Consider the following 15,305-nt stretch of genomic DNA (forward strand, 5'->3'; position numbering starts at 1 on the left):
CAACCAATCACAATGCAGCTTTCATTTTTCAGGAACACTATGAGGAATGAAAGCTGTGCTGTGATTGGGCAAGACATTTTCTTTTGAACAGTTTTCATAAATCTCCTCCTCTGTGTCCATAGAGACAAGCTATGACATCACAGGTATAACGTGTAATGTCACTGGTTCTGGTTCCAAATGCTCCGGTTTAGCAGAAAGCTGTTAGTTCTCTGCGCGTGCACACTGCTGACATTTACTGTCCGTGTGACTGAGATTGGATTTTTTTCTTAGGTAAGATAATTTCATATAACAATATAAATATAGTAATGTATACAGTGTGTATATAGTAGTGGACTGTATAGACAGACGTTGTGTTTCTGACCCCAGGACCTGCTGACATGCCGCTACTAAAGACCATCAGGAGCGCCGAATCCCCATGGAGGGTCTGGGATAGAAAAGCCCAGAAATCAGGCCTGAGAAACACCGTGTACAGCGTCAATGGAGACGAGTACACCGGAGAATGGATGAATAACCTGAGGCATGGTAAGACTGGAAATACACATCACTGTATAGCGGACAGACGGATACAGGCGAATGTCATCTCTTAAAGGAGAACTCCCCATTGGGTTGTACTAGGAAAGGTACCTGGTGCTGACCAAGTATGAAGTGTTGGTCTATCTGTCTATTTTATTTTTAACTTCCTAAATACCTAACGGCTAAACTGGTGGGAGATGGAGACATAAGACGGAGCCTGGTGATAAACAACATGGGCGGTTTTATTGCCAGGTGCACAGACATGAAGATTTCTACCGGATCCAACTCTGAAGCAGACAACATACAACTGTCCATGCGAGATACATGTAGAGTCCAGATTTATGCCGCCACCTGCAATGATTGGCCTTGGGCCTTAATTATCGTCATTGCAAATGACAGCTTCACTGTAAACTGTAATGTCAAAAGGATCCCACTCAAGTCAGGAAGATCCACTGGCCGATGCCTCCCCTCTTCAAGAATTAGGACTGAAAACTTTAATATGACCCCAAAAAAGTATAAGATGTAATGGGGATGATTTATCTAAACTGGTGCAAAAGAGAAATGAGGCAGTTGCCCATAGCAACCAATCAGATTAGGACTTTTATTTTTGAAAAGGAAAGTAGAAATCTGATTGGTTGCTATAGGCAACCTCTGACCTGAGCCTTCTCATCTAGCATTATCTAGTAATGTGCAAAAAATATAAAAAATAAAAACTGTCAAATTAGAAGCATTAGATAATGGAGATTGGTACGGTCTCCATTATCTAAAGCTTCGATTATTACAAAATTTTAGGTCATTCAACCCGCGGTCAGTCCATATTAAACACATGTGAAACAGGTATAATAGAGCAATAGAAAAGGCCTCCACTAAAGTCAGGAAGATCCGCGGGCAGGTGCCTTCCCTCTTCAAGATTTATGGCTGGAAACTTTACAGGGATTCTGTCACCAGGATTATCCCTATAGATCCAATTACATGTTATTGGAGGTCTTCTACAGCATGTCAGAAATATGGAATTATGTAAATTATGACTGCTGTAGCTTTGCAGAAAAAATAGGTCCACATCCATCCCCAAAAAATGCAGATCAGATGTGGACAGAAACTACAGCCGTGTGCATGAGCCCTAACCAGGATATCAGTTACTCGCCCTGTGTCTGGCTGTTCAGGTAACTCATGAGTCCCAAGACTGATGATGGCTACTGTGTCAGGGGCTGCTTCCAGGACTGCAGCTGTTTTGGACACCAGGCTCCCTCAGGTCGCAGCTGCTGCGGTGTGTTCCTCACTCCCACATTCCTCATGGGTTGTCCCACTGCCTACAGGCCACGCCCCTTACTCTCTACATCGCTGACTGCTCTCCCCCATCATGTCTCCCCAATGCTGTAGCATCATGCACTGAGAGGGACTGACTCAGGACCAATGGGGCGGCTTTGATTTGTTCTGCTGTTGGTCCCTTATTCAGATACTTACCTGTATCTGTTCCAGCACTTCCAGGTGCAGTTCACAGGAAGGTCCTTTAAAATCATACTTGCCAACTTTCCAAAAACACATGGAAGGTTCCTGAAACTTTAACCATATGGCAGAGCATCATCAGTTTTAGCCCTGGCATCCAAATTACATTGAGAGGATGGAGCAATGGACCAGAGCGCTCCATGGCAGAGGGTGCTGTTACGTTTTGGGGGCCTTATTTTGGTGACAAGTGATGTGCCCTAATAAAGTGCCTAATAAATGGGGTCTGGGAAATTTTAAACAATGCGCTGTGTGTGCCATGCCCGTCTATCTCCCGAATCCCTAACTTCAGATGTTACAAAACATATTAGAACAGCCCTGGAATCATCCCCACTCCTCACACAGACTTTATACAGCAGCTGATAGAAGTTACAGATCTTGTGATTTTCAGGTTGGAGGTTGGTCTCCATGGTCGGTCACGCTGCTCTTCAATGTTTTGTAATGATGTTGCAGATAAGTCTAGGTTCACGGTCAATCTGTGGTCACCGAGGTCTGTTGGAAGCCGTTGGCATCTGTCATGTACCAACGGCAAAATGTAAAACCGAGCCCTAACATCATATCATACAAGGGTGTAACTGGTGTCTCTGGGTCTGCTGGACATAAGAATTTTTTCTGCACTATGATTTCTTGGTATATATCCTCTGCTCTGATTGTATTCTTAGAACTGTGTGGTTAGGTTCACACTGAGGTTTTGGAGCAGGTTTTGAGGTACATTTTCCTGCTGGTTTTTCAGCCATAGGCAGAAGTGGATTTGAAACGAGTTGTAAATGTAAAGGAAGGATTTAGACTTCTCCTTCCTGATGGATCCACTTCTGGCTTTGGATGAAAAACCTGCAGGAAAATCTGCCTCAAAACCTCCATCCAAGAACTCAGTGTGAACATATCCTAACACACTGTATTTCAGGCAAAGGCTCTTATCTGTACAAGAAGGCCAACGCCATCTACCAGGGAGACTGGAAAAATGGAAAGAGAAACGGATACGGGACGTATGCCGTGAAAGCGCCCAGCACTGGAACGTACATTCGAGTTTATGCTGGCAACTGGGTGAATGACAAAAAACATGTAAGTTGTTTTCTTTTTGTCCAGAAGAAATGAGAAGACAATAGAGTCTTGTAATTCATTGTCTCTGTAGCTGTAGCATGATGTCCTCCTGACAAGGCCCGACCAGAGTCCAGTCCAGTAGGACCTTAGGCTATAGTTCACATTAAGCTATAAAGTATTAAAGAGCCCAGGGTACAAGACTTGAATAGGACAAGGATGCTTCTAAATCTATATCATGTAAACCTCAGCTAAATGTGAATTGTGGTTTGTGTCTCTTTGCAGGGATATGGGACTTACTACTATTCAGATGTTGAATACTATGAAGGCGGCTGGGATTGCGGCAAAAGGAGCGGATGGGGCAAGATGATATACGCCAATGGTGACATCTATGATGGAGAATGGCACAATGACAAGTACTCTGGACAAGGGATACTTTTTTTAGGTACTTCATGGTACTTTTAGGTTCCTTCCTTCTTGTCAAGAGAAAAATCCAGTAATGACCTGAGAACATATGATCAGGAGTTCAGAATATTGAATCATAGATCTATCACACAAGGAGAACATGGAAATAGACAGAACTATAGGGTACTTACCTGGTATAGTCAGTGAAAGTCTTCAAGGCTGAATTTAGTGATGATCAGTACAGTCCTGTTTCGCATCATCCATCTGATCCTAGGTGTATATGTAGATGTGATATGGTCCCGCATTGTCCCCGTAATATCTTTATGCTGTGGTCTCTATGTCTATGTGGATCCCTTTGTGCCTATTAACAGCAAACAAGAATCGTTATGAAGGATCCTGGAAAGATGGAAGAAAGCATGGAGCTGGGATATTCTACTACCTGGACAAGGGCAGAATCTATGATGGATATTGGGTGAAAGATATCCCCAAGTGTGGGACTATGGAGGACATTGACTGCACAGAAGCTCCTAACACCAAGAAGCTTCTTATTCCTGAGGTAACACATTTACCATACAGTAGATAGTGCCTTGAGAGTGTATTTATACCCCATGAACCTTTCCACATGTTTTGATGTTACACCCACAATGTAATTTATTGGAATTTTATGTGATAGACCAACACAAAGTAGCAAGTATGTGTGAAGTGAACAGAAAATGACACATGGTTTTGTGGTGTGGGGTGCATTTGTATTCAGCCCCCTAATACTTTTGTAGAATCACTTTTTGCTGCAATTACCGCTGCAAATCTTTTGGGGTACATTTAGAGGCTGAAATGTGTTGCCCATTCCTCTTTGCTAAATATGTCAAGCTCAATCAGATTGGATGGAGAGCGTCACTGAACAGCAAATTTCAAGTCTTGCCACAGATTCTCAATGTAACCTAAGTTGGAAACCGAGTACAACCACAACTACTACTTGGGGGTCCAAGAGCAATATAGACTGCTTTAAAGGGGTTTTCTGATGACCTATCCTACTCCAGAGACCCCCACGGATCAGCTGTTTGAGAAGGCACTGGTGCTCCTGTGAGTGACATGACCTTCTCACAGCTTACCTTAGGTCAGTGAAGTCACGTTAATCGGTCACGTGACCTAGGTGGAGCTTAGTCCCATTCAAGTGATTGGGACTGAACTGCGATACCAATCACAGCCGCTAAACAATGTACAGCACTGTGCTTGGTAAGCTGTGAGCAGCACCGGTGCCTTCTCAAACAGCTGTTGGACCTGAGCATTCTGAGCATAGGTCATCAGTTAGAAAGTGGCTAAACACCCTACTATGTTTGTATTATTTTCTTTTTCTTTTCCTTTTTTTTTTTTAAGGTGAAAGTGGCTGATCCCAAAAAAATCTGTGAAGAAGCTAGAAGAGCGATTCTCCAAAAGAGAAAATGAACAATACTTTGGCTCAAAACCATGGCATGCTGTTGGCTCACTGTTAACACCTTAAGTGAAGCCACAGACATGCTACTAACATCTTCTTACCTGAACCCATGATTGTTCTGTAGAGTCAATATCAATGGCTCATCTGTATATAGTTTATTTAAAAGAAGAAAAAAATGAAAAATTTTAAATATTTGTTAAAAAAAAAAAAGGACATCACTTTGGCTTAAATCACTGGCATGCTATTGGGCTGCTGATTACACCTAAAGTGAAGCCATAGACATGCTGCCATCTTATAATCACTTGGAAAAACATCTAAAACAAAGGACACCACTTTGGCTTAAATCACTGGCTGCTATTGGACCACTTTTAACACCTATAGTGAAGCCATCAACATTCTATTAGTTTAACATCATCTTACATTAAGCCATGCTTGTCCTGTAGAGTCTATAGCAATGGCTCATCTGTTTATAGTTTATTTTAAAAAAGAAAAAAAAGAAAAAAAGAAAAATGGAACATATTTCTTTGGAAAAAAAAAAGACACCACTTTGGCTTAAATCACAGGCTGCTATTGGGCCGCTGTTACAACCTAAAGTCAGGCCATAGACATGCTATTAAATTAACATCATCTTACCTGAAGCCATGATTGTTCTGTAGAGTCAATATCAATGACTCATCTGTATATAGTTTATTTAAAAAAAAAAGAAGGAAAAAACATCTAAAAAAAGGACACCACTTTGGCTTAAATCACTGGCTGCTATTGGGCCAGTGTTACAACCTAAAGTCAGGCCATAGACATGCTATTAAATTAACATCATCTTACCTGAAGCCATGATTGTTCTGTAGAGTCCATATCAACAGCTCAAATATCTCTTTTGAAAAAAAAAACAAAAAAAAAACACCACTTTGGCTTACATCACTGGCTGCTATTGGACCACTTTTAACACCTATAGTGAAGCCATCAACATTCTATTAGTTTAACATCATCTTACATTAAGCCATGCTTGTCCTGTAGAGTCCATAGCAATGGCTCATCTGTTTATAGTTTATTTGAAAACAAGCAGAAAAAAAAAAAAAAAAAATTAAAAATGTTAAATATTTGTTAAAAAAAAAGGACATCACTTTGGCTTAAATCACTGGCATGCTATTGGGCTGCTGATTACACCTAAAGTGAAGCCATAGACATGCTGCCATCTTATAATCATCTTAACTGAAGCCATGATTGTTCTGTAGAGTCAATATCAATGGCTCATCTGTATATAGTTTATTAAAAAAAAAAAATAATAATAATAATAATAATAATAATTGAAAAAACATAAAAAAAAAAAGGACACCACTTTGGCGTACATCACTGGCTGCTATTGAACCACTTTTAACACCTATAGTGAAGCCATCAACATTCTATTAGTTTAACATCATCTTACATTAAGCCATGATTGTCCTGTAGAGTCCATAGCAATGGCTCATCTGTTTATAGTTTATTTTAAAAAACAAAAGAAAGAAAAATGGAAAATATTTCTTTGGAAAAAAAAAAAAAAAGACACCCCTTTGGCTTAAAACACTGGCATACTATTAGACCGCTGTTAACACCTTTGGTGAAGCCATCGACATGCTATTGCCTATTAGTTTAACATCATCTTACCAGAAGCCATGATTGTTTTGTAGAGTCAATATCAACGGCTCATTTGAATATAGTTTATTTATGGTAAAAGAAAGTGGAAAAAAGTGAAAAATATTTCTTTGGAAAAAAACAAAAAAGCACTTTGGCTTAAAAAAACTGACATGCTATTGAACCACTGTTACCACCTGAAGTGAAACCATAGACATGCTGTTGGGTTAACCCCATCTTACCGAGGCCATTAGTGTTCTTTAGAGTCAATATAAACGGCTCATCTTTATAAAGTTTATTTGAAAATTGGTAAATTTTCTATAAAAGAAAACATTGTGGCTCAAATCACAGACTTGCTATTGGACCACTGAAACCATCCTAAGTGAAGACAGAGACAAGCTTATTATTAACCACATTTAAACTGAAGTCATGATTGCCCAGTGGATATCATCTCCGGCTCTTCTACATAAAGTTTATAAACTCACTATAAGAAGAAATACCAACACAACATCAATGACCCTAAGCCATGGACATGATACAAGCTCCTGTGATCACCGTGCTGAGTCTAGGAACATCTGATGCCACGAATCTGCTACTGCACTAACATCTACAAGTTTCAGAAGTCATTTGCTTGAAATACTTTTAACAACAGAAATAAAGAAGTAAAAACTTCCATGTCCTTGTGTACAAAGTTTTCTATACTGACTGTTACTTATGGGCCATGACATACCAACTTGGTTTTCAACATTTGGATTCCAAGCTGTGGGTCTGCTGAGTGACTTGTACTTTCTGGATGACAAGATCCCACACCGCATGGTGACTTCCCTCCTCCACACCTGCAGAGAGCGCTATTTTGGGGTCAGGAGGGACAGGTTGCCAGATTTCTCCTATCATCTATTCATACCCAGGGCTGTATCTATAACATGGGGACATCCTATACACCTAGAGGAAAGGAGGTTTCTACAACATAGAAGAGGATTCTTTACTGTAACAGCAGTGAGACTATGGAGCTCTCTGCCTGAGGAGGTTGTGATGGCGAACTCACAAAAAGAGCTTCAAAGATGCAGCACCGTGTGCTGTTCGCATCCATCGTTCAGTTCCGTGGCTCATTCAGATGTGTTGATGTCTAGTTTTTTTTATTGTTTATTTATTTTGATTTGAGGAAAGGGGGGCGACTTGAACTTTTATATATTTTTTTAAGTAACCCTAGGTGACTATCACTGGCGATCATTAGATTGCCAATTGTGTTCTGTGATGGGTATATATCCATCACTGAACACACCATTAACTGTATTCCAATACAGTACTGCCACCTGCTGGCCTGTATTAGAATATTCCAGTGATGGGTATCAGACTGCTGGAGGCTCCAAGCCATCACTGGTATACTACAGCTTCTCTGATCTCAGCTGCACCTGCATTGCTCAGATGTCATGGTCACAATAGACTGCGGCATCTAAGGGGTTAAAACAGCAGAAACCCATTGGGTAAGGTGCCCACTACACTGTGCGAGCATCTTTAATGTGAAGTCTTCAGACGTACATGTACAGCAGAGGTTGCGAAGGAGTTAAATGTCTCTAAACACACACACATGTAGTCTGGTAGAAATACATTAAATTACAACTAATAGGAGTTTACAGTGCCATCGGGGTTAACTAGATCTACAACTAGTTTAGGCTCCATGCACACAACCATATTTCTGGATGTGCGGAAGGTGAAAATGCAAGTATCCATGTTTTACGGGCAGCAAAAAGGAGACGGTCGTGTGCATGAGGCCTTACGGGCAGAGAGATCAAGTACAAACTGCACGGCCGTGTGCACAATTTTTTTTTTTATGTCACTATTTGAAGGATTCTTTTCACATACCCTTAAGGGCTGTTTCACACGAGCGAGTCCATTGCGGGAAACACGCTCCGTGTGTGAGTGTGATCCTCCGCTCTGGACTTGCAGGAGCGCACAGCATTATAATGATTTATATGTTATGTGTCTCTGCTTGACCTTATTTCTACAGAATCCTACTGACAGCTTTAGGTCACTATGATTCTGTGGAAAAAAGGCCATGCAGAGACACATAGCATTATAAATCATGATAATGCCGTGCGCGCCTGCAAGTCCAGAGCCCACACGGAGCGTGATTCCCGCAATGGACTCGCTCGTGTGAAACTGCCCTCTAGAATTTTTCCTCCCTTAGATTGTCCAGGATTTTTATAATGATGAGCTGTCCCCAGTGTAGGCCATTGATATCAGATCAGCAGGGGGCCAGCACCCCACACTGCCCCAATTAGCTGTTCAGGATTAGCACAGCCATGGGAAATAGGCGCCCAAACCACACAGCTCTGTCCATGGTGTAGTGAATGGAGCTGGTTAATGCAGTGCTCTGGTAATGTCAGTAGCCCCGCCCCCGGTGGTAGCCACGCCCCCATGCGGTCCTCTCCTAGCACTTCTGGTGCGAGGCCTGCAGCAACTTAGGAGGAAGTGAGTGAGGAGCGGAGGCTGCCCCAGTGACCACTGCCTCTGCCAGACACTGAACTTGGCTTGGTATGTTGGTGTTTTTTACCCCACCTGTCCCCCTCTGGCCCTCCCGTGACTGTCCCTTACCCACATACTGTAAGGCTACATTAACAATGTATTTTGCGGTCCGCGGATCGGCAAGATATGTATGCCGTCCATATGCGATCTGTATATTTTTGCAAACCTATTAACTTAAATGGGTCTGCAGTCCGCATTTTGTAGAGCAATATTGGACACGTAACATTTTCCATCTTGTGCAGAACGGACATACAGATGCAGAAAGCACATGGAAGTCATTTGCTTTCCGCATCCGTATGTCTGTTCCGCAAAGGATAAAATATGTGTCCTATAGTGGTCCGCAACATGCAGGCTAGTTAATAGGTCTGCAAAAAAAATGCAGATGGTACACGGGCGTCATCCGTAATTTGCAGATCATAAAATACATATGGGCCGTGTCCTGTAAATGGGTTAAAAGTGTTGCCCAGACATGGAGGGGTCATTTGTTAAGACCGGCGTTTTAGACACCGGTCTTAATAACCCCTAAACTGGAAGTGGTTCTGCTGATGTTATGAGGAGGCGCCGGCCTCTCCATAACTTCAGCGCATCCAGCGCCAGTGTAAATGCATATCATCCAGACTGAATCCTGACCCGTTCATTTCAAGGGGTCTGTGTGAGGGGCACATATCTGGACATAGCTACTGTGAGGGGGGCACATAAGCTGGACATAGCTACTGTGAGGGGCACATATCTGGACATAGCTACTGTGAGGGGGGCACATAAGCTGGACATAGCTACTGTGAGGGGGGGCACATAAGCTGGACATAGCTACTGTGAGGGGGGCACATAAGCTGGACATAGCTACTGTGAGGTGCTCTTCTTATCTACTTCAATGGCAGCAGCGCAGTGACCAGTCTACTACACGATGGATAGAGCTGTGTATTTCTGGTGCTGGAGGCGCTGCCGAACAGCTGATCAGGGAGATTGCTGAGGACAGTCATCAATAGAAAAATCCAGGAAAACCCCTCGCTACATCCCCATATCTTTGTGCCACTGTGTAGGACGTCCAGGAAACAGATTACCAGTAATCTGTTTTCCATTAGTCCATGACGGCACCTGTGAGAGATCATCCTCCATCTGGACAAGAAACAGGGACTTCCAAGATGTATACACAATGAAACCCCAACAGATAAACTTTTGAGAAATCTGGGATAGGCTAGAGCTGGTGAACCTATGGTATGGGTGTCAGAGGCGGCACTCGGAGCCCTCTCTGTGGGCACCCGCACAGTGGAAAAAGTCTATGGTGTACCAATATGCTTTAGACCAAGGATGCTGAACCTGCGGCCCTCCAGCTGTTGCAAACCTACAACTCCCATCATGCTCTGCTTTAGGCTGATAGCTGTAGGCTTTCCGGGCATGCTGGGAGTTGTAGTTTTGCAACAGCTGGAGGGCCGCAGGTTGAGCATCCCTGATTTAGACTTTTCCTGCCATTCATCAGCGCAGGGTGCACTATGAACAGCACAGGCAGTGCACTGAATGTAGGCAGGATATTACAGCTCAATGATAAAGTACATGGAAGATATACTGTACTGGACTGTAGTATTCAGGTTAGATTGCCGTATTGGCACTTTGTGATAAATAAATGGGTTGCAGTTTGGGCACCCGGTCTGTAAAAGGTTCGCCATCACTGGGCTGGAGTGTACAGTGTTTAAATCACATGGAGAAGCTGTAACTCTGACAGAGGGGTTTAACATTGAAGAACCTTTAATAAACATTGTAACCCTCAAGTGTTCACAAAGAATACAATCTAAGAGGGCGCTTAAGGCAGAAACTTGAACTTTTAGGGTACTGGGCCTAAGATTATTGTTAATTAAGCCCTTCCTGCAAAAAAATAAAAAAAATCATGGATGAGAGGAATGTTTGGAGGGAGAGAAATATCTACTTCTGTGTTTGCAAATCTGAGAAAAGCCTGCTAGCCTAACGGGTGGCAATAACCTGGGCAGAATGACCTCTAGGATCTTAAGAATCTCCTCTCAATATCCAAGCCATCAGATGCAGCTTTTCTACCTTTGGACGGATAAGAGGACCCCCTATATAATAAATCTTTGATCTCTAGCAAAACCCTGGGGTCTGACAGGGACAGCATCCTCAACCAGAACCCTCTTAGCCAATATGGGGCAATGAGAATCCGCCCGCCTTTTCCTTTCTCAGTTTCTGGATAACTCTAGGCAGGAGGCATATTGGAGGGAAGGCATAACACAGACCCTCTCCCAAGATTGAGATCTAGTCCCATCTGGGTTTCATGGAGAAGAACTTTTTGCACTTTCTGTTCTCTGAGGTAGCAAATAGATCTAGTGGGGAGTCTCCCACAGACCCTTTATCCAATTGATCATGATTTAAGCACTAGTCCGCCTGCTGATTGTGCGACAGCTTAGGAAGTCTGCACAAATATTCTCTGACCCACTTTAGATGGACCTCTGACAGGCAGAGGCAGACCCCCTCTACCACATTCAGGATTCCTAGGGTAATTGTCATGAGAGCCAGAGATCTTGTCCGTCCGTCCCCCCCCCCCCCCCCTCCGTCTATTAACAAAAGCTACTGCTGTTACATTGTAAAAAATCTTTACACGTCTTTCTGAAATCTGAGATAGACTGACTCAGTGCACACAATATTGCTCTTAGTTCCCTTGCACTACCAGGCTGCAGCAGAAGGGTAGAATGAGGAGACTTCCCAGACATCATCCGTGGGCAAGAGAGGAACTCCGGACTAAACAGCAGCTCCTAGTGAAGACCGGTAACCTCCACATCAGCCAACCCAAGACAGGAGTTCCTACAGTCCCATTAAACTCTGTCCTATGGACAGGAAACTTGGGAGGAGGATCCTTTTCAACGATCTTGGAAGTTCCTGCTTCCTGTCCGGTTGGGGGATGGTTTCTCACAGGTGCTGTCATGGGGCATAATGGAAAAGTAGAATTTACTTACACAATTCCTCTTTCCTGTTGTCCACACAGCAGCACATAATTAGCCTCTCAATAATGGTTTTTGTTTCTATTTAGCTGGTGTGGTCTAAGGAAGAGTGGAGCTAAGGTCCTTTTATAGGACTGGTTTGTCTACGTAGCCCATCAAGTCACCCACCGAAAGCATGTGGCAACTTGTCCTACACAAAAATATGGAAAGGCTGGGCATAAAAGCTTCCCGGGTTGGCGGTTATAAATTGTGTGGCATACCGATTTGTTTCTGCCACAACTAAGTCTAAGAGCTCCGCAGTCAAGAACAGCTCAAAAAATCCCAGGGCCGAACCGATCTGAGCTGTCTCAACCCGAACTCCAGACTGGGCGGTGAAAGGGGGAACTACAGGTGCGGCTGAAGTTGGGGACTGCCAATCAGGGTTTGCCAGCACCTCAGGGATTCTAGGGGCTCTACGGGCCCGTCTTTGCGGTGGCTGCGACGGGGTAACTACTGCACGTGCCACCGTACCAGCTTCAACTGCCCTTCTGGTGCTCGCTACTTCACCATGTTGTACGGCAGTGCTGGTACTAGGTCCAGGAAGGGCTGCTGCTGCTGGTGTATGCCTCACCACGTAATCCGACAGCGCCAGCCCTACTCTGCTGCTCTTGAAGCGGATCCTGCGCAACCTGTGGTCTAGCGACACGGGGCCGGGTACGCCTGGTGCTATCACGTACCTCAGCCTCCTCGTCCGAACTTTGGGTCAGAGAGCCACTTCTTTCTACAGGTTCATATTCTGACCCGCTAGATTCATCAGATGAGGGTTCCCATTCCTCATCCGACTGGGTCAGAAGCCTGTAGGCCTCTTCAGAAGAATACCCCCTGTTTGACATTTGGGCAACTAAATTTAGGGGTATTCCCTGAGACTACCCAAGAAAAAAAGCAAGCCTGTCTTACAAATGGGAGGCTAGCGAAGTACCGGAGGCCGCTGCGGTTGATAACAAATATCAAAACAGGTTTTTTTATCGCCGCAGCGCGTGTAAAGTGAATGTGCAGTGATCAAAAAAAAAAACATTTTGTCACTGCGGTGGGGCGGGCGTGGGTGAACGCACAGTGTGGGCGACCGATCAGGCCTGATCGGGCAAACACTGCGTTTTGGGTGGAGGGCGAACTAAAGTGACACTAGTACTATTATACATCTGACCGTGATCAGTTTTGATCACTTACAGATACTATAAAAGTACAAATGCTGATTAGCGATACGCTAATCAGCAAATAAGGAACTGCGGTGCGGTGGGCTGGGCGCTAACTGATCCCTAAACTACCTAACCAAGGGGCCTAAACTATCCCTAAAACCTAACAGTCAATACCAGTGAAAAAAAAAAGTGACAGTTTACACTGATCACTTTTTTCTTTCACTAGTGATTGACGGGCGATCAAAGGGGTGATCAAACGGTTAATTGGGGTGCAGGGGGTGATCTGGGGCTAAAGTGAAGTGTTGGTGCTACTCACTGTGAAGCCTGCTCCTCTGCTGGATCCATTTACTAATATGATCTGTTATCTGGCTTCTGATTCGATTTTTTAAAAATCAGCAACCTGCCAGCGACGATCATTGGCTGGCAGGTTGCTGACGAAATACTCCTTTAACTTTTGCCGGCCCGCGATGCGCATGCGCGGGCCGGCTCTGACCGAAATCTCGCGTCTCGCGAGATGACGCACGGATGCGTCCAGGAGGAATTAATCAACCACCTTCCGGACGCATCCGTGCGTTAGGCGGTCCGGAGGTGGTTAAAGAGGTAGTCAAAAGTAAGTTAGTTAAAGAATTAGTACTAGGTAGAATAGCTGGTCCCTTTGTTAATCCTCCTTTTGTTAATTTCCCTATTTCGCCATTGGGAGTAGTTTCCAAAAAGGAACCGGGGGAATTTAGACTTATACACCATCTGTCGTTTCCAGAAAAAAGCTCACTTAATGACGAGGTGGATAAGTCTAAGTCCTGTGTGGAATATTCGTCATTTGATGATGCATTGGCTTTGGTGAGGTTTTTGGGGAATAGGGTTTTCCTGGCTAAGGCGGATGTAAAGTCAACGTTTCCCTTATTGCCAGTTAGGCCGTCAGGATTTAACTCATTAAGTTTCCAGTTTGATGGGAGTTATTAGAAGATTTTTTGTTTATTGGTTATTGTAGTTCTAGTCTATGTTCATAGTTATTGTTAAAAATTTTTGGAAGTTTGTGTATTGTTTGTTGGTATCCCAATAGCAGAAGAGAAGACGGTTTCCCCCTGTACTTGTTTGGAATTTCTGGGTATAGTCATCGATACCATGAATATGGAATTTTGTTTGTCATTAGAAAAGATTGTGAGATTACATTTTTGTTGATTTCTTTCATAAGAAAAAAAAATGCACATTGAAAGAGTTGCAGTCGCTATTAGGTTCATTGAATTTCGCGTGCAGAATTATTTCAAAGAGAAGGTTTTTTTCCAAGCGTCTATACTTTGAGAATCTCCTAGTTCGCATATTAAGTTAAGTCGAAGTTTAAAAGATGATATGGCCATCTGGTTGGAATTTTTAGAAAACTATAATGGAGCTTATTGTTGGCAAGAGGAGTTTGCGGAAGTTGAAGCCCTGGGATTAGTTACAGACACAGCAGGGAGTTGAGGTTACGGTGCATATTGGGATGGTAAATGGTCGGCAGAGGCTTGGTCGGCTTCATGGATTAATAACGGAATAACGTGTAATATTGTTCTTCTAGAATTTTTTCCTGTCCTTGTCTCAATTGTCCTATGGGGAGGTTATTTTAAAAATAGATGGATTTTGTTCAACACTGATAATAAAGGTGTAGTATTCGCGATTAATACGCTATTGTCTAAGTGCGAGATAGTAGATAAATTACTGAGAAGTTATGTTTCATGCTGTATGAAACTTAATATTTGGGTTAAAGCTAAATATGTTCAAGGTAAATACAATGTCTTAGCGGATTCTCTATCTCGTTTCCAGTTTGTCAAATTTCGGGAGTTAGCACCAGAAGTGGATTTGGAGGGATTGCCGTGCCCTCGCCATCTATGGGATCAAATTTGGGATTGATTTCGGAGTCTATCAAACAGTCGGTTGCGCAAAGAACACGGGCTGCTTACGCAGCTGCATGGTGGGATTGGATATTATTTTCTAATCCATTGTCCAGTGAAGTTGATGATCTTGGTTGTGGTATGTTATTTATTGCTAGTCTTTTTAATAAAAACATGTCTTTTTCGTCTGTAGCTGGGACTGTTGCGGGATTCTCGTTTTTTCTGAAGATGTTTGGTAGAAAACCGCTGTCAGCTTATTTTCCTATTAAACAGATGCTAAAAGGTTATCGTAGGA

At 43.2% G+C, this 15,305-nt stretch overlaps 1 protein-coding gene across 1 annotated transcript; it reads left to right on the forward strand.

The window, feature by feature from the left end:
- Positions 1–377: 377 nt before the first annotated feature.
- Positions 378–4,902, forward strand: LOC122921285 (MORN repeat-containing protein 3-like). The gene is made up of 5 exons (XM_044271265.1): positions 378–522; positions 2,921–3,078; positions 3,340–3,499; positions 3,831–4,015; positions 4,834–4,902. Exons 1-5 carry the CDS (start codon positions 378–380, stop codon positions 4,900–4,902), a joined length of 717 nt encoding a protein of 238 aa, XP_044127200.1.
- The last annotated feature ends 10,403 nt before the right edge of the window (positions 4,903–15,305 follow it).

This window comes from Bufo gargarizans, chromosome 11 (genome assembly GCF_014858855.1).
Source record: "Bufo gargarizans isolate SCDJY-AF-19 chromosome 11, ASM1485885v1, whole genome shotgun sequence".
NCBI lineage: Eukaryota > Metazoa > Chordata > Amphibia > Anura > Bufonidae > Bufo > Bufo gargarizans.